This window comes from Enoplosus armatus, chromosome 21, assembly GCF_043641665.1.
Source record: "Enoplosus armatus isolate fEnoArm2 chromosome 21, fEnoArm2.hap1, whole genome shotgun sequence".
Taxonomy (NCBI): Eukaryota; Metazoa; Chordata; class Actinopteri; order Centrarchiformes; family Enoplosidae; genus Enoplosus; species Enoplosus armatus.
The window spans coordinates 15,426,267-15,445,552 of record NC_092200.1 but is presented as its reverse complement, the minus strand read 5'-3'; the positions used below and the strand labels follow the sequence as shown (position 1 = coordinate 15,445,552).

General features: G+C 40.9%; 1 protein-coding gene across 1 annotated transcript in view; it reads right to left on the bottom strand.

The window, feature by feature from the left end:
- Positions 1-2,772: 2,772 nt before the first annotated feature.
- LOC139304137 (WD repeat-containing protein 37-like) overlaps positions 2,773-19,286 on the bottom strand; it is a 22,461-nt gene continuing 5,947 nt past the window's right edge. Inside the window, exons 3-14 of the mRNA XM_070927992.1 lie at positions 18,670-18,766; positions 18,446-18,541; positions 17,523-17,587; positions 15,634-15,772; positions 15,098-15,169; positions 14,780-14,824; positions 14,545-14,621; positions 14,085-14,319; positions 11,610-11,751; positions 5,916-6,050; positions 5,327-5,441; positions 2,773-5,218 (exon numbers count right to left, since the gene is read on the bottom strand). Of these exons, the coding sequence (XP_070784093.1) occupies positions 5,087-5,218; positions 5,327-5,441; positions 5,916-6,050; positions 11,610-11,751; positions 14,085-14,319; positions 14,545-14,621; positions 14,780-14,824; positions 15,098-15,169; positions 15,634-15,772; positions 17,523-17,587; positions 18,446-18,541; positions 18,670-18,766 (1,350 nt within the window). The 3' untranslated portion in view covers positions 2,773-5,086. The remainder of the gene's footprint in view (positions 5,219-5,326; positions 5,442-5,915; positions 6,051-11,609; positions 11,752-14,084; positions 14,320-14,544; positions 14,622-14,779; positions 14,825-15,097; positions 15,170-15,633; positions 15,773-17,522; positions 17,588-18,445; positions 18,542-18,669; positions 18,767-19,286) is intronic.

Sequence of the window (19,286 nt, the reverse complement as noted above, 5' to 3'; positions counted from 1 at the left end):
AGAATACAGTTCTGCGAGACATTTACCTTTGTTATGTCATGAAAATGGCAAAATGTAAATGTAGAATATTATGTGCTAGTGACATAGCTGGATTAACCTCTTACGTCTTCTGTTGACCACCCAGAGACCAACTGGTACTTCTATTTTGGAATAGCATCTAGGCCCAGATTTTCTGTGTGTCAGTGAGGTAATTTGATTAAACACAACTTTATTTTGAAAAATGCCCCATGTAAACACAATGTAAATTAAAATAAATAAAGGTCTTAAGGCTAGATTTTGACCACAAGACAAGGTACATCAGGGCAACAACATTACTTCATAAAGCAAGACTTGCATTAGTCAATACTGAACTTTAGTAATGCAAATCCCCTAATTCATCTGCAATTTATCAAATTACCAAAACCAGCTAACATACAGTGAACCTGGGACTTTTGGGGCTCCTGTGGGTCTGGGACCTGTCTTTGGCAGCTTGAATACAAGAAAAACACTGGAAGTCAGGAACTCATATTGTCTGATTCTTTGTTTACACCTTAACCAAGCTGGACATCCTGAATCCGCTCTCCTTTAGTGTAAGTCCTGTGAGAGAGTTGGTGTTTGTCTTTCATCAACATGTGGCGCAGATGTTTTATCGTTTGAGTGTTCATCATCAGCCTACACTACGTACGATACAGGTCAACAGCATTCCTCATTGCCGCGCACCATCTTTCATAATGGCTGTTATTAGCCATGAAAACAGATTTGCATTTATTTTGAGAGATAATAAATATAAGGCATGTCTGAATGGCAATATTGTATCTAAGAGTGTACATATGTAAAAAGAAAAAAACAACAAATGTATAAAAGATGTTGACAGATGTGAAAGAGATCCTAAAATGACTAATTATGATGTAAATTAAAGTATATGAGGAATTGCTGCTAAGGTCTGTAAATTGCACTTCAGTAACAAATAAGTGAATGTTTGTACTGTATATGTGAATAAAACCACAAAATCTTGTAATTTTACCTTGTCTTGATAGTTTTTGGATTATTCAGATGTTGATGCCAATTGATAGAGAACTTTAAATGTATCTGTCTCCTGACAAATACACAAAAGTCAAGTAATGAGTACTGATATTGGGTCATTTCCACTTTGTCAGCTTCATGATCACCTTTCTTACCCTCAGGAGCATCCAGACAAATATTAAAGAGGCCTCCCTCCTCCCGTCTCTCCCAGGGGAAATCCATGGGGAAATGGTTTCTCTGTTAGGCTTGGTGGCAGGTGTCATACAGACCAGCCACCAAATTAGCCTGGAGGCAGAGTGAAGCAAGGAAGAAGAGGAGCAGAGAGGAGGAGGGGTCGCAGTGTGCCTCCTCAGCAGCCTCCACCCATTCCCCTAAGGCCACGGAGTCGACTGTGTGCTCTACAATAAACATCATAATTGACAATTTGCTCCAGTGGCTGGTCACAGCTAGCCGGCTATAATCTAATGGACGAGGACTGAGAGGTAAAACTCCACCAACTATTCTTTCTCCCAGTGTCATGCTGTTTCTCAATGAAATCTAAGAGCCATAACACACTTAGCATGACACTATTTCAACGCAAGACCAACATACAGTACTCACATAGGGATGATGCCTGCCTTTGGTCCACCAAGACATGTTGAAAAGGATCTAAAAATGCCCAAATCTTCCTCAGGGTGACAGTTAACATTGCAGCCGCATTGCATTGAGTATACTTACTCAAGTACTTTAAAGTAAAAATATGAGGTAATTGTACCTCCATTTTATCCTTCTTTATACTTCTACTTCAACTATTTCAGACAGGAAATATACTTTTTAACCCACTGCATTTATTTGACAGTTTGTTACTTTCCAGACAAATGTTTTAAAAACAGGTGATACAGTGAAATACAATGCATTGTTCCCAGTGGTTACCAGCCTTTTTGGCCCCTCACAAATAAGCAGTGCAGTTCCATCAAAAGACAGATTTCACCTCGAAACCTCTCATACGGTTTCTGGCCACTTGGGGGCAGCAGAAACGAGTTATGAACACAACACTGACATATCACCTTTTAAGTTGACATGTCCTGTTAGCAAACAATTGCTCATTTACAAATCCAGCAGTTATGGACAGACATGACACAGGGGTCATTTTTCTGCAGAACCAGTACGTTTACTTATTATACTTTAAATACATTTTACTGATAATACTTCTGCACTTTTATTCCAATACATTTTTTAATGCAGGACTTGTAAGAGAGTAGAGTGTAGTGTTTCCAGACAGAATACTTCTTCCACCGCTGCAATGCAGATAAGCTACAGACACCGGTGTGTGCGTGTAAAAAGGTGCAAATTAGGCATGAGCTTAAGTATCTCCATAGCTACATGACAGCATTTTAAATGTGCCAACAAATGTTAGAGAGCATATGTGTGAGAAATCAGTCTTAGCATGCCCGCTATTTGCAACAGTGTAGCCATCATATGGCTTCCTTTAAGGCAGAGAACTACTTAGCAACGAAACCTTTACACAAACTAAAAATATTACGTGTCTTATCAGCCACGGGTAAAAATAACAAGTAAGTCCCAGTAATAAGTCCCTGTTTGCACACGGTACAGATATTCATACACCTTAGGGCTCCCCTCTCATTAACACTAGACACCATTATTCCAAGCTACTGGATTTACATCCTGATGAATAATGTGTGACTTTCAAAATGATACATCCCTTGTTGAACTGAATAAAAGAGTGAGAGGGGTATGTGTTAAATAAGATGGGAAAGAGACATGAGAGGCTGGAAAAGGAAACACATTTTTATTGGAAAGTGTCAGAGAGCACGTACCCGTCACAATAAAGTATGCAAAGTAGATCACATAATGAAGTTTGAAGTGAATATGACTGGCCACAATGAAATGAAGCCTATCCACTCTTTTTTTTTTTTTACACCCCTCCAATCTGGCACGCAATAATTAAATGTATCAATCCAGAATCATATTTCCTCCGAGTCAGAATTCATATGTGGGGCGCAAATCGGACTTGCCTTTTTCTACCTGCAGATTAAAATGACATTGATATCAGTGGGCGTGAGATTGAGTTCCCCGAGTGAAACAGGAATAAAAATCCTATCTGCACTGTGCAGTGGAACACAATGAGTTATTTAACAGGCATTCGGAAAAGTGCATTGACACTCAGATGGATATAGTTAATGCACCATTTTCAATGCAATGGTAAGGCATTTCAATACGTTTATTACATTTTTAGGTTTCTACTTCAAAATCCATCCAGACTCTATTGTTGGTGGAGACAGCAGTAAAGCGTGTAGTCTGAAGCCAACTTTTTTGGGTAACTTAGCAATACCTATGTACAATGAGCTAAATCTACACCAGTCACACAAGTACATGAAACAATTTTATGGGATTTTACAGCACTGGAATAAGTTAAACATCTGAAGATCCAAAACTACAGCATGACTTCATGTTCAGGATATTGCACAAGAGTAACAAATAAAAGAGCTTCCTGGATTCCAGTCAAGCCCACTTCTAGTTGTGATTCTGAGATTCAGCGTGTATTCTGAATCACTGATTTCCAAGACAGAAATGGGCTTCACCGGAAACACAGAGGGGCTGGGTTATTGCTTCTGTATTTGGATAAAGAGGGCCTATCACAGACTGAAAAGCGCCATGTACAACAAAAAAGGTGTATGCCGTCTTACAAGGCTAAGGGGTTCAATGCAAAGTGTAAACACTATAACTTCATATTGACAGGCTGTTACTGAAGCACAGAGATGACCAGTAACCAACAAGTTCACTTAGGGAGGACACAATACAGCAACACAGGGCTCTGAGTTGGCAACAGGCTGAAGAGGATGGGTCTGTATTTCACAGGAAACATGGGCGCATATTATGGCTAAAAGTAGTGACAGCAAACCTGCAACATATAGGAAATACTAGATTATGACCATGAACGTTCACAGACCTAGTAGTGCAGTTGTTTCCCCATTATTGCTACGCTCTTCACACTTGCCAGAGAGGCAGAACAGAGCACTACTTGAAAAAATGAAATCCTACTGTAAACATGGAACAAGGCAGAGTTACAGTATCATACGTTTGAAGTATTGACAACTAAATCTGGAAATTATAGAGGCTGGCTGTGAATTGAAAGCATCAAAGGTAATAGGCAAAGACTCAAATCTCAATCAGTGAGAACTTTTCCTGACAGGAGACAGCAGATCCTGTGTGAAACATTTTAAGACAACTGAATGACCCGGCAGCCGGCATGCTTGCACGGGTAATCTGGCAGGCCTCAGTATGATATGTTTTGTTCCATGATAAGAAATATTCTATAAGTCTGACTAAAAGGATTAAAAACATTTCACAGAGCCATGTTATCTCTGCCAAACTCCACCTTCAAAAGGTAGATAAACCGTAAGACACTTAATCCATGAACTAGCAACAACCTGCAACACAACACAGGTCACGTAATCAGGCCACAACAAAATATGTACATAACCTCTTTATATCATTATTCTACAAACTCTCCTGGCCTTCTAATTGTTCTCTCACACCTTTACAAGTCACATTCGCAAAACCGAGTTTATCTACATGCAAGAGCGACCATTCAGCAGTAACTAAAACAACAGTGATGTGAACAGCAGCGTATGACTGTGGTGTCAAATATATACTTTTATACTTTAAAATCAGAAAAGGCTAGGAATGAAGGGACAATTCACAATTCATGCTAAATAAGTGAGAGGGTCAAATACAGGAGATCAGCTCTGTGGCCTCGTACACACTTTAAAATGTTGGAGCCGTTCAAATCAACACCAGGTGATGTTCTTGCAGGTTTCAACTGCAGACGTGCACAATAAATGACAGAGTTATACATCTAAGGAATATGCTCTTGCCAATCAATGTTAATAGCTGCGTCCTCAAAAGCAACACTAATTGGAAAAGTGAACGTTTTTTCACACATTCCAGCAGCTGGGAATCAGTGAAATACATGACAGCTAAAATGCTTAACGGGGTAAACACTTCAAACATTCTAGCATGTGCGAGGCCACAGATTACAGTGTTTGTGTACCGTCTCCTACTTTACTGTGTGTCAGTGGCATCACTTCTCCTGCAGCAGGGCTGGGATGTTGATGTTCCAGCCGATGGCCTGTCGGTCGAAGCCGCAGGTGAACAGGTTGCACGACTGGTTCTCTTCGTTCCACGCTGTACAGCACACCATTCGCCTGTGACCCTGAAACACACACACACACGTTTAAAATTTGTTTTAAAAAGAAGTTTTGACGATGCAGATTGACCGTTGAAACGCACATCTTCCCCTCCACTATGTTCCCGTCCTTACCATTCTGTTGCTGCGTGGAAGTCTGGCCAGCCTCACTCCACTCATGTCAAACAGTCGGACTTGTCGATTGTCGTGTGGCAGAGCGATGATCCTCTGGTTGGCGGAGACGCTTATCCTGAGAGATCAGATCAAGTTCATTTTGAATCTGGGACTTAGGAGAAGTAAACTCCTAAATTCTCCTGTACAACTGCACTCTGGGCGATTTTTCTACAGGCACATTTTGGGTGATTTGGTAACAGAAGTTACTGGTGTATAATTCAGAACTAGATTTACAGAAACATCTCAAGCACAAGTTTATTTTGGCACATTTCCACTTTCTATATGCAGGCGTTCTTGCTGCTAAATAGGAGAAGCGCCTTTTACATTTCTGTAGCCAGGGGACCATTGTCTCATGATTCATCCATGATGGAACCCCACACTCTAATGAAACACAGCAATATAACAACATATTCATGCATGCTGTCAGTCTGATCAAATTTTTAACTTCATCAGATTCTGCAATGGCCTTCTTTGCCAACAGAGAATAAAAAAGACCTCTTGCAGCAACAAAGCCTGGCTCTCATCCAGTTACTTCCCCCCTTTTACCAACCTGTTTACAGCTGAGTCAGTGCGGATGGTTGCTATAGGCGACCTCATGTTCTTCAAATCCCACACCTTGACGGTGCGGTCGTCACTCCCTGAAACCACATTGTCGCCCACCGTAAACACTGCCGAAGTCACCGTGCTGCAAAAGACACACACAAAAAGAGGCCAGTTGTTACACAAAGTCTCCCCTTGTGTGTTCAAACTGGAATCAAAAGTGTATCATTTTTAGGTGATTCCCACTTTACTCCACAGTCCAATTTAAGTGCAGTGAAAAGAGTTGACAGGAAAGTAAAGCAAAAGTGCTTCCAGTACTTCCAATTTAGGAAAAGGAAGAAAGTTTTGGGAGTGAATGCTTATTTATAGCCAGTCTAGTCACCCTCTTCCACAGTCACTGTAATTACTCACACACCTAAAACATGACACAGATCCACACATGCGTCAGAGTGATATGTCGAGCTACGTTATGCGCATTGACACCACCTGAACCTAGAGAGGGTGTATCCGGTACATCATCACAAAGTTAACATTGTGTGGTTCTAGACTTAAAATGTGATTCTCCATTTTAAAACATTACAAGGTAACACCTTCCTACTGTTTCCCACTCTTCCCCAAAAGAAATGTAGGCAGGATCACACTCGCGCTGGATTCCTGTTACATCAGCTGTCAGAACAATTTGATGGGTTTAAATAATGACTTGAAAGTGTTCACACCATCGAATGTGTTTGAGCTGTCAAGACACCGAGAAAGACGGTTTCCACTTTGCTATCTACAGCTTACACACATTTGCAGTGAGTCTCATATAGGCCTACTCTGTGAGCGTTTCCCTTCATGATCGTGATAACTAAGATTTATTTAAGACTACAGATACCTTGATATGATAGAATTGTGTCCACTGAGATTTTTACAGTGGTGGCTACACTGGGTGTATCGGCACCACTCAGATATGTTATAAATTATTTATCTTTAATTTATCTTTTTTTATCCATTACTTTTAGCTAACTATTTCAATCTTATCCGTTACTTTTAGCTAACCACCAACTGTTTATCCATTACTTGAACTATTTCAACCATTTAACCTTTACTTTTAACTATTTCAAGATGTCTGCTCGCTTGCTAACACGTTTTCACACACTCTCAGTTGCACCACATGGTGTTAGTGCGTTACAACAACTGACTCGGGTTGATGGGCAGCTTTTATGGTAAATTTACTAAAGATCATATCAATTTGTTATCCTATTTGACTGTTTAAGTTTGTTTTTTTATTTTTTCTCTTTTAACACAATGTGGGTATATTTTTTAAATCAATTCACAATTCGAGTTCAGCTCAGCACATACATAAATATATATATATATATATATATATATATATATATATACACACACACACATACATATGTATATATATATACATATATGTGTGTATATATGTGTGTGTGTATATATATACATATATGTATATGTATATGTATATATATATATATATATATATATATATATATATATATATATATATATATATATATATATATATATATAAAGTTCTTTATATGCATAGAGATGCCCTTTATCCAACCAGCCGCGATGCACAGCTTCACATAATAGCACTAAGGCCTAGCCATTCATTTAATAGACCTTTAATATTTCCAATCTATTACTGTATGTCAGTCGCTCCTGTGAGAGTTTTTTTTCTTCCTCCCTCCCTTTTGTTCCTGTTCATTCATGGAGGGAAGTTAAAAAAAAAGAAGAAGCTCTGATTCATGATTAAGATTAGCGTTGAGTAGTGTCCCTTCACACACACACAAGCATTGCCGAGAGTTCCACATCTAGTTTTTCCTTTCTAAAACTGGCTGCCCTCTTAATTCAAATTGACGTGGCATTAAGGGCTAATTAGGGGACTAAACTTTGTCCTATTAGAGAGGCCGCGGCTCAAGGAAACTGCTGTATCGTTACAGGCACCTTCTGACATTGCAGGGTACAGCCCACCTGGGAATACGAGAGGTAGAGAGAAGGAAAGATAGGAGGTGTGCTAGGTGGGAGGCGTGTGGGGAGCGTAATCAGACAAGGTAATTGATTAAAAGGATGATTAAGGTTAAAGGGTTTTTAGAATGGGTGGTGAGGAGGGAGGGGAGTATTCAGTGTTACTTAATGGCATCTCTGCAGTGTGTCTGACAGCCAAGGTCAAGACTCCTTGCGATTGGAGACTTAGGGAGTTGGGAAGGAGGAGAGAGACATATAGAGGGAATCATGGGACCTCTGCAGTTGGAGAAGTTAAGGTGAGCTGAATGTCTCCCTAACCGTAAAGCCCAAAAGGTCCCTTAGCCTCATAAAAGGTGACACAAGAGGTCAGATTTTGAAGAGACCCCGAGAGAGGCAAGGCAGGAGGAGACATCCTACCTCCGTTTGTGGTTCTCTGTTTCCAAGTTTTCCTCCTCAAACTTTTTCGATTCACAGCAAACACTGAGGTTATATTAGAATGTCAGTTTTACAGTACCCACGTCACACCTGTAGTCTCAGCCTCTCCGATGAAACGAACATTTCATTTCACAGACTACACAGATTTTGAGCAATTATGGCTTAAAATCGCAGTTTTACGCCGTTCAAAAGGAAAAGAATCACTCTCACAGCCATAGCTCATTGCCTCACAACAGTGTATGTATTTCAGGCTGCTCAAACTAATGAATACAACTATCTGTAGTTAACTCAGTGAGGATGAGATTTTTTGATTGTTTGTGGATTGGAAGGGCAAATATCAGATGTGAGGTGGATGAAATGCTGTGGCCAGACAGGAGAATTTGTACAATAGTTCCTAATTAAATGAATCCTCTGTAATGAAACATTTGTCCTTACTGTATTTAATGTGACGAAAGGTAGGACATGAAAGAATATGATAAGACAGACATGAGAAAGAAGGTACAGAACTTGTAGACACATCAAGAGAAAACAACTGCTGTGATATGGAGGATAAAGTAGGATGAAGTGCTATTGTGCACAGTGTGGCCGGGTGTGATGATTGCAGTGCTCTTAAGAGTTTCAGAAAATGTACTTAATAAATTAATAGTATTGTGAATACTGTATAAATATCCAACCAGGAAAAAATAGCACATCTCAGTGTAATTTAAAGAAACGCTGGCAATGACGTACAATAAAGCAAAAGAAAAAGGGATAGCAGAAAAGAACCAACAACTCATCACAGTAGGACTGTTCTTTGACACGTCTTTGTGCCATATTTCCTAACTGGCTGTTATTTCTTTACTTACGAGCACATCTCTGTCATACGTAAATCTGCTAGGTAAACTGGAGTATTTGTTCTGACACTGTGGCTTTGATCATTTTCCTCTTTCTTAATGAGGGCTTTTAATGATTGATGTAGGAATTTATGAAAATATCAGGGAATGTTACAATGTATTTGTTGTAAGTAGATGAGAGCGTAAGCCAAATGCCTAAAAGATAAAATGTAAATGAAACAATTCAGGTACAGACAGCTATGAGGTTTTAGAGCACTTTCTTTTGCTGTGCTGCAGCAAAACTGACAGTTGCTGAGAACCTGGTAAGTGCTGGTGTATTCCTCCAGAGACAGGATGTCAAATCTGCATACAGAACCACCCCCCCCCCCCCCCCCCCCCCCACACACACACACACACACACACACACACGCAATCAGATGTCTCCGAAAGCCGTCGATGGCAGGAGAGACAAACGTGACATGGCATTCCGTTTGTAGAGCAAGTCCGCTGTCACTTCTCGTTTGCTCCCGGCCGTTTTGTTAGCTCACATGCAGTCGTCATTACTCTGCAATTATGGCGGGGTGGTGGGATGGAGGGTGCGCGCTGCACTTTTAGCTGCCGCGGTTCGCTGTCAGGAAGCGTTAGCTGTAATTGCCAGTGAAGACGGTGGAAACGAGAGGCTGTCTCCCCTCCAGCTCTCAACCTCTTCTGTCTATTATACCATTCACACTCTCCTCTCCTCTGCTGTTTCCACAGGAGGGATGTGGCGATTATGCCATTTATGCCGCATCATCATGTCATATTGGAGATTCTGTAACATTAGCCGGAGAAATGGCAGGGAGATACTAACCTGCTGCTGTTGTAGGATCTGGTTAAAACAAAAATTGCTCACAATTGGAAAGTGGAAAAAGCGTGAGGATGAGTAAACTGTGTGTATTTGGGTGACTGTTGATGCGACCCCAAGCAAACACACATACACAGTCAGCAGTATTCCACAGAACTCTTTTCTCCTATCCAACTCACCCCGTCATGTCCTCGTCTCTCTACCCTCTCACACACTAGTGCTGAAACGAGTAGTTAACGATGATTAATAATAACTGCATTAATTAGTCGATCAACTATTTTGATAATTAATTAAAGTCTTTGAAGATGTCACTTGTGGACATTTTTAGACCAAATGAGAAAATAATCGATTAATTGATTAATATTTGTTAGTTGCAGCTCACAAACACAAGGACTCCATGATGGAACTCCAGCAGCAAACATTTAGTCAATTAATCTGCATTTATTTCAGAACTGATTCATCGTTAAAGTTTATTTGATTTTTTGGCAAACATTTAATGGTTCCAAGTTGGCATCTTTTCCATCAAATTGAACATGTTTGGGGGGCTGGACTGTGGGTTGGATAAAAGACATCTGAAGACGTCATCTGATGGGCATTTTTAACTTTTTTGATATTTTGTAGACCAACTGATCGATTCATCAATACAGTTATCAGCAGGTGAATTGCTAATGACAATATTCGTTAATTGCGGCTACTAATGAACAGTAAGCCAGTTTAAGTTTGATCACTCATTACCTCCTCACTCAAACTTCAAGTGTCAAGTGGCAGAATGCTGCAGCTGAACAGTAAACAGCTTCCAAAAGTTTTTCTCCAAACTGTTTTTAAGATAGACAGCAGCCTGTGTAGGTTTGCTGCTTTAAATGCACCACAGAAAGACAAGCAGTGTTCACTTTAAAGACTGTCGATGGCCATTTGGGAAGGAAAGAAGAATGGAGAGAAGGAACGGAAAGGGCTGCCGTTAACTGTGAAACTGGTGCTTAATCTCATTATACCAATTGTCTATGGGAGAGAATTAGAGTGGGATCTGCAGGAATTATACATGTTGGGGTCGTACATAATGAGCTCTATGTAATCCCCCCACTTGCAATCAAAGGCCGCCAGAGAGTACCAGCCAGCCGGCACACACATGTAGACATGCTCATAAACACATACACACATACACATACACACACTCCTCTTACGCCTTTTAAAGAGCGCTGCCATTGAAAGCCACAGACAAGCCTGACAGTCATCGTTTTGAAATGAGCGGCTGCAATTGAGTGTTAACAGCGAGCAAAGTGCCAAATTACACAGAGTGGGGGATTAACGCAGAAATGGACAGATAAATGAACAGGAGAGAGGGAGAGGTATGGAGAGAAAGAGAAGCAAACTGTCGAAGTGAGGAGAAGTGCTCGGCAATGAATGAGAGGCAAGTGGAGGATTTGGCTTAGAGCAAAAGGGTCTGTAAATTAATGTGGCACTGTAAAAGGAAAAGGGGAAGGAAAAAAGAAAGTGCTGAAGGGATTGACAGAGCACAGAGATGTTACAGCACCACCCTGTGGGAGAAGTACAACAACTAGCCATCACTCAAACTGTGAAACTTTTAACCATCACTTAATGATGTGTGTTTGTGTGAGAGAAACAGACTTACTCAGTATGTCCCTGGAAGACGTTGACAGAGTGGATGGACGGGTCTCTGAAGTCCCACAGTCTAAAGGTCGTGTCTCTGGAAGAGGTGACCACCAGCCGCTGGGTAGGGTGGGTACAGCAGTGGGTCAGCTCCTGGTCATGTCCTGCATACACAGACAAACAATAGTAAACATGCTAAACTCCTTGGCTTTGTACATCATTAAATGATCTTCATAGAGACGCATGGTTGCTACAGTAAGAGAGTAGCAAGGCCATGTCAGTCAGAACTCCATTCAATTTCGTGCAACTCAATAGACAGCAGGTTATGTTCCACAGATCTGTCTAAATATACCACTCAGACATGAGCGTGGTATAAATCTTCTCATCCAACTCTCAGCAAGAAAGGGTACAAGTGTATTTCCTTTAAAGTGTTGAAAATAATGATGCAACTTTGTAGTGTCAGAAGAGGCACAATATTACCAACTCCTGCAGCGTAGTCTGCTTGGACTACATTCTTTTCAGTGTGTAGTCACATTAAGTAGAGGAAACAGTGGTTTCTTCCAGTGTAGATTGAGATACAAAAAAATGATAGCCAATTTTGTTCACAACTGCTCCATAAAATGAACAAGCAGCCCATTTCTTCTTCCATTTAAGCTCAGTTATTCGTTACCTCTTCACTGAATGCTACAAGAACAGGCCTTTTGATACAATCATTTAGCAACAAAACATCGTGCTTTAGGCAAAACAAGAATAAATATAATTTTTTTTGTCTTTTCACGAACTTCAAATGTTTGGGTAAGATGAAACAATAGGCTAGTACTGGAACATATGTTTTGAATGACATGACAAATATATAAAAACACACAAATTACAAAATAAATGTCTGCTGTGCAAAATGACAGCGGAAGAATATAATGAGAGAACAAATAATATGAACAACACATAAATACTCAAATATGAAAATAAACTCCAACTGCACAGTGGGGTCCAAAAGTCTGAGACCGCCTTGAAAATCTCAAATATCTTCACATAAACCTGCAAATAATCACAAAGTTTGAGGATTCAGAAACATTTAAAAACACAGGTGTACTATTTTTAGGTCAGCAATCAAAATTAAGCAAATTTGTGGCACTGACCACCTTAACTCCTTCGTACAAAAGGTCAGATTTCTTCAGAGTTGTGTCCCTTCCATCGAAGGATGCGTTCAGATGACACTTTTGGATTTGATCTACTCATCAGAGGCTCGTTCAATTAACTCAGCTTGCAGCCAGTGTTCACATGTTAGAAATATGGCTGTGCCTCAAGTTTCCTGCAGATCATTGCTTACTAAGTAGCATTGTGATAGTGGGAAACATGGCATCCGAACTAAGTGAAAGTGTGTTGGCTAGACTTTCTAAGGGGGCACTGCATGGAACTCTAAAACACAGAAATGGGATCAGTTGTATCCAAAGCACGATCAGAAGATCAATACATCAAGCTTAGTTCCCTGAGAGATTAAAAAAAAGCAACTTGCAAAAAGAATTTGCTAAATAAAGAACGCAAGACTCCAATCAGCAAAAGTACTGTCAAACGCAGGCTGTCTTGTAGTGGTCTCAGAGGACGAGTAGCAGTTTCTAAACCACTCCTCAGAAGGGGAAACAAGGCCAAACGCTTGGGGTGGGCTAAGAAATACCAGCATTTTACTGTGGATGTCGAAAAGTCCTATTTACTGATGAATCCAACTTTGAGATTTATGGCAGTAACAGAAGGGTGGATGTAAGGAGACGAAAAGGAGAGAGAATGATACCGCAGTGTATCAAACCAACAATGAAACATGGTGGTGGGAATGTTCAAGTCTGGGGGTGTTTTGCCTCTGGAGTTGGACACCTGCACTGAATCGACTACACCCTGACCAAGGAGAAGTACCACTCCATTCTTCAGAGACATGATATACCCTCTGGTTTGCATCTTTGTGAAGAGGGATTCATACTGCAGCAGAATAATGACTCCAAACACTCCTCAAAGTTTTGCAAGAACTACTTGAAGACCAAAGACCAAGGAGTCCTGACTGACATGGACTTTCCTCTACAATCACCTGACCCCAACCCCATTGAACTATTTATGGGGGCACTTGAAGACACGCCAAGCATTCTGTGACATCACAAGAAGCCCTTTGGAACATTGTCAAATCATGCTGGGATAACATGGGTCATCAGGTTTTGCACAAACTTGTAGAGTCCATGCCAGCTGGAGTGCATGCTGTCATTAAAGCAAAAGGGGGACATACCAAATACTGAGATTTTCTGAAATTCCTGTACATCAAGAATCAACTTTTCACTCAAATTGTTGAGTTGATATTAACATTTGTAATGAAAAAAAAACAGTATTACATTCGAAACAAATGCAAAATAGAAGTATCTTGACTAGTGGTCTCGACCACTAGACTTTTGGACCCCACTGTATATGTACCAGAAGATACCCAAAGATGCTATACTATGATATATGTCAGTCAATTTACCAGTGAGTGTGTGAACCAGTTCAGACGTCTCCACCTCATACAGGTTGGCAGCGCGATCCCAGGAAGCCGTCACCACTTGCCGGCCTCCCACCAACCAATCGGCTGCGATCACTACACCCTGGTGGCTCTTCAGGGTTGCCGTAGCGACCCGGACGGTGGGGACCTCGCTAGGGCCCTCGCCGTCCACCTCACCTTCTTCTCTGTCTGACGAGTCCTGGTCGTCATCGCATGGAGCCTGTGAGTGTATGAGGAAAGACACAGTTCAGTCAGTGCACACAGATGCCTGCAGTGATAGAGAATAAAAAAGCATAGATCTAGTTTTGGTGTGATTCATCTGCCAAGTAAAAGTAAATGTACGTAATATTCACTGACTTGGTAAATTTTATAAATCCTTTGACAGGAATACACCTCTGATATTCCAGGATATTCTAGGTGAAACGAACAGTACACAGCTACTCACACTGACATCTGGTGGCGGCTGCGGGGCAGGAAGCTGCACCATGTAGCGCCAGATGTGAGCCGTCTGGTCCCCAGAGGCTGTTGAAACATAAGTACATGTCAACAAACACGCACAGATCTACAGAAAACGGGGAGGCAGGGAGAAGATAGGGATGCAATAGTCATGAAGAGAATTAACACAAATATTACATGCAGCTAATTCAACAAATTAAACACACGTGCATTTAAATACATACCAGTGAGGGCCATCTGCTCTGTGGGGTGGAACTTGATGGAGTTGACTGTGGGCGACAACAATAAAGACATATGTTACATTAAGTATTCCTATTATCTAACAAGCCAAGAGAGCAAATGTTAACAGACACTCTGTTTTATCTGACAGTAACCTACAGCATATGTTTTAGACATGAACATGAATGAGATGTGACATGACAGAACTTGCTGTGCTACATAAATGGTCATTATATCCATTTGAGAAATGTTACTTAACACTATTTGGTGGACAAATAGTGTTAAATAGTGCGGACAAATAAAGTTATACAAGTTATTATTACCTGATCCTGCGTGGCCAGCATACCTCAGCAGACATTTCCCAGTCTCTATACTCCAAAGTAGAGCCGAGTGATCTGTGAAGGGAGAGCAGGGGAGGGTAACATGAAGCCAATCACATTTTCTATAGTAATCGGGTAATGATTCATTGCTGTATTTACACAGTGGGATGTGTGAGAAATTAGTGAGACATTTCTGGACCACCTTACAACATGATATAAGGAACACAACATAGAGTTAGAGCTTCTAAAGTTTCTTGCAATGTCTTTTTTGAGAATTAGGGTTAGTTAGGGTTAATATTAGCACTAACAACACTACTGGTGTGCAACAGATGCCATCAATCATCTCCACTATGCTCCCATTTTTTGCTAATTGCACCAAGGTATTACAATTACTTTGACAATGATATAAAAATGTAAATACTGCATGCAGCACCTTTAGTTTTTACTAATTATTCTTATTTAAAACCACTGTGTGACATGCTGTGTATAGAACAATGTCGCAGTGACTGACATATAGCCAGTAAAGTGACTTGGCATACCTGCAGAGGCGGTGCCCAGGACCACTGGCTGAGTTCGGGTGATGCTGAGGTCCCAGATCCCGTCGCGGTGGCCCATGTACTCCTTGAGCAGCTGGCACAAAGCCCGGGACCCTGTGGTGGCTTTAAAACTGGACACAATCTGAGCAGGGAGGGAATAGAGGTGGGCATGATAGAGAGAAAAAGACAGTGGGATGAGCATTCCTCCTGGTGCTGAACCAAATCCAGTGTTTGCTTAAATTAAGAGGCCAAGTAAAATTAAAAGTAACAACAGGTGCACCAATACAACGTTTTCAGAACTGATAGGAATGCTCATTACTTGACACAATGGGCTGTGGTCACTGTGGTGCACCTCTAAAACAAAATCTAGTGGTCTGGTTACACTTGGCCTTCAGTCAGTTCAGGCTTCAAGGTGAACAAATGAAAGGGTGAATTGTAGTTTCACTTGTCACAGAGCGGTCACAACCTGTACTGCGCATGCTGCTGCAAGCAGACGGCTGACCGCGGCAATAAGCTTAGATCATTGGTAGTCATTAGACGCAGCTGCAAAGCATCTGGTTCACTTGTATCAGACTGTGTTAATGTATGCTCTCATTCTGTCTGGTGTGTTTACATTCACATTACAATCATATTTGTTTCATGTCATTGAAACACAATGAGCAACGAGAAAAATAGCCCATTCCAGTGAAGGCAAACTGAGGATATAGTTAGTGCAGATTATTAGTTTAAAGTCCTGTCAGTCTTAGTTTTTGGTCATGTGTCTTAGCCAGCTGATAGGTTAGCTGTATATTATATAGCAGCTAGTTCTGTCAGGAGGTTAATCTAAGAAGTCCTCCCTTGATCCTGTGTATCCTCTGTTCTCACTTTCAAATCAGAAGAGGATCGTGTCCCACTCTTCATCTTGCTCAGACATTGGCTGCTTTCAGATTATTTCTTTAAGAAAGGCAATGTCAAGGGAACATTTCAGATTAAGTGGAAAATAAGAGAATGTGGAAGAGAAGTTCAAAGACATGTTTGAAAGCCGTATTACACTTAAATGACCATTTTGCAGATTTTCAACCTATCCATCCTAGTTATATATAGATATAGTGTGAAAAAAGCCTGCAGTTGTTGCAGATGATCTCTGTGTCTCCGGGGCGCAGCTGCAAAATACGTTGTTCTTCCAGCACCAGCTCCGTCATTTGACGTGTACAGTGACGTAGTTGGGGGCAAGGAAGAACTACAGGCTTGCTCGCTTGTATTGCAAACTACCTACGTTTCGAACAGCGAAAATGGCATCCCAAAATATGAGTGCAGAGGATGTTATGGACCATTCCGACTCCTAATCAATTTTGTTTACAAATGCAGCCGTTCACCTTTGGACAGGGTGCAGAGCAGAGAAGAGGTGAGGAGTCAAGGTCAGACTGTAGTTAAAAACAGACTTAGCTTGCAGCTGCCCCCCCCCCATGATGCTTAGTGACATACAGAGCATTCAGGAAGTTACCCATGAATCTCCTCCCCACAACTCCCATGTGGCCACACTGAAGTTGCGAGGTCCCCCTATTTTGCCTTGGAAAGTGTACAAGCGCTACATCAGCAAGAGATTAAAAGAGAAGAAGTCAATGGAGATGTAACTTTAACCCGTGTAGGTCCAAACATCTTTATGTAACTGCATCAGCACTTCAAAAACAAAAGAATTTGACAGTTATGATTTTTGGACACAGCTGAATTTGTTTACCCGCTCTTTACACATCATGACCTCAGAGGAAGAGAAAAAGGCTTCCTTCCCCTCTCAGCAACAAAGGGGCTTTTGATAGTGTGTTACCATTACCCCTGAGCCTGAATCCCAGCTCAAACAATTACACAGATGACAAATCTTGTGAGCTCTATAGAATCGACTAACAGCCAGGTACCTTGCTGGTAGAGGCTTTGTAGGTCGTCTTCAGCTTCTGTGACAGTTGGCTGGTGCTGTGGCTGGCTGTGTGATAGGAGACACAAGGAACAATGTATGAAGTTCACCACAGAGTAACAAGCTCATTGGCTGGTTTCACTACTGCACTAATGGCCAAATAAAGTGTCAGGGCTTTGAATTGCGCACACCTCAACAACACAAAGCCTTGTGTTTTTCTAGTTATTAGTGGTCAGTACTGTCTGCATGGCTGCCAACGACTTGACTTGTAAATCTATGCAGTGGAATCAGTGCCATGTGGCCAGCAGGGATGGAGTTGCGTAATTCATGTCCAGAGGGCTGTTTCATAAAACATGATTACCAGTTAAACCAGGCTTATTTTCAGGGTATTCTGTTTCATAAAAGGAGGTTCAAATAAGTCTGAGCAAAGTTTCCATGGAAACGTATCCCTCCAGAGCCTGACCAGGCTAGTTTTCAGGTTTAGCTTAGTGCAAGCATGATGTCATGGCTTGAGTTAGTCTGATATGATCAGTTCAGAGTTGGCTTCATGAAACCCCTCTGGTGCATTCTGGTTCGCAACACTTTTATACTTTATCTTTATCGATCTATAACTATCTCAGTCCTATATAAGGAGAGGACAAATATCTTGACATTAGTAGTCAGTTGTTGTAAGTTGTTGTTTTTTTTTTAAACATAATATAATAATAACTATTAACAATTTGTAGTGCCGTTTTACAATTCTCTGCAATACAGATGATATATGAACTATATGTCATACAGACAGAATTTTCCAGCCACCATGGAATGAGTCATTTCATTTTAAAGCCACACAATCAATTCAATATTTTTCATTTAAATTTCCAAAGAAGCAGAAGCGTTTGTTAAACATATTGAGACCTCCAACAGATTACGTAGGAAACACTGTACCTTTTGTTTTCAGAGCTCCCTTGGTGGGGTCTCCTCCCTCAATAGCCTGTCCATCTCCGGTCAGACGCTCATTCAGAGAGTCAATTTCCCGGCGTACTGTAATGTTAGAACAGTGACAGGGCATCAGTAAGCAAACGCTGCCTGCACTCTGAAACCTGAATCAACACCCGGAGATCAGTACAGTAAGGCATGTGCCCAAGAAATCTAAATGCAATGTTACTCACATTCAAGGTTTTCAATGTAGAGATTTTCAAACTCGCGCTCAATCTGCCCAAAAAGGTCAAGAAGATTGTTCCGTAAGGAGAGGGGCAGCTTGGAGTCCTGGACAGACAGACAAGAAAACAACAATGCTTGAAGTAAACTGACATACTGGCCCTAAAAATGAGGAATCATGCTGGTGTAGAGAGTCACCACTTTTATTCCCTCCAGATCCTTCTCCAGTGTGGCATTCTCTTTAATTATTTATAATGTTATATACACAGGAAATGTGAACTTCAAGAACATTTTAAAATGTTTTCACAAATTAATATGTTTAAACATTAAAACAATGAAAAGCTACCAACAGGCACAAATACAATTTCATAATGACTAACAAGTATCTCATATATTATCACTATTCACAGGAAAGTTTGGGTGACTCATAAAATACACACAACTTAAACTAAGCGAAAGCAACCCACATATCTCATGTCAAACACAGCCTGTATGTTTACCTCATTTAATCAGCCAATTGCATTTGTGTTAAAACTCAGCTACATAACTACAACCTACAGACAATTGACTGACTACACAACAACCAGGTTCCAACCAGTCAAACTCATTTTCACTGGCTTACCTCCAT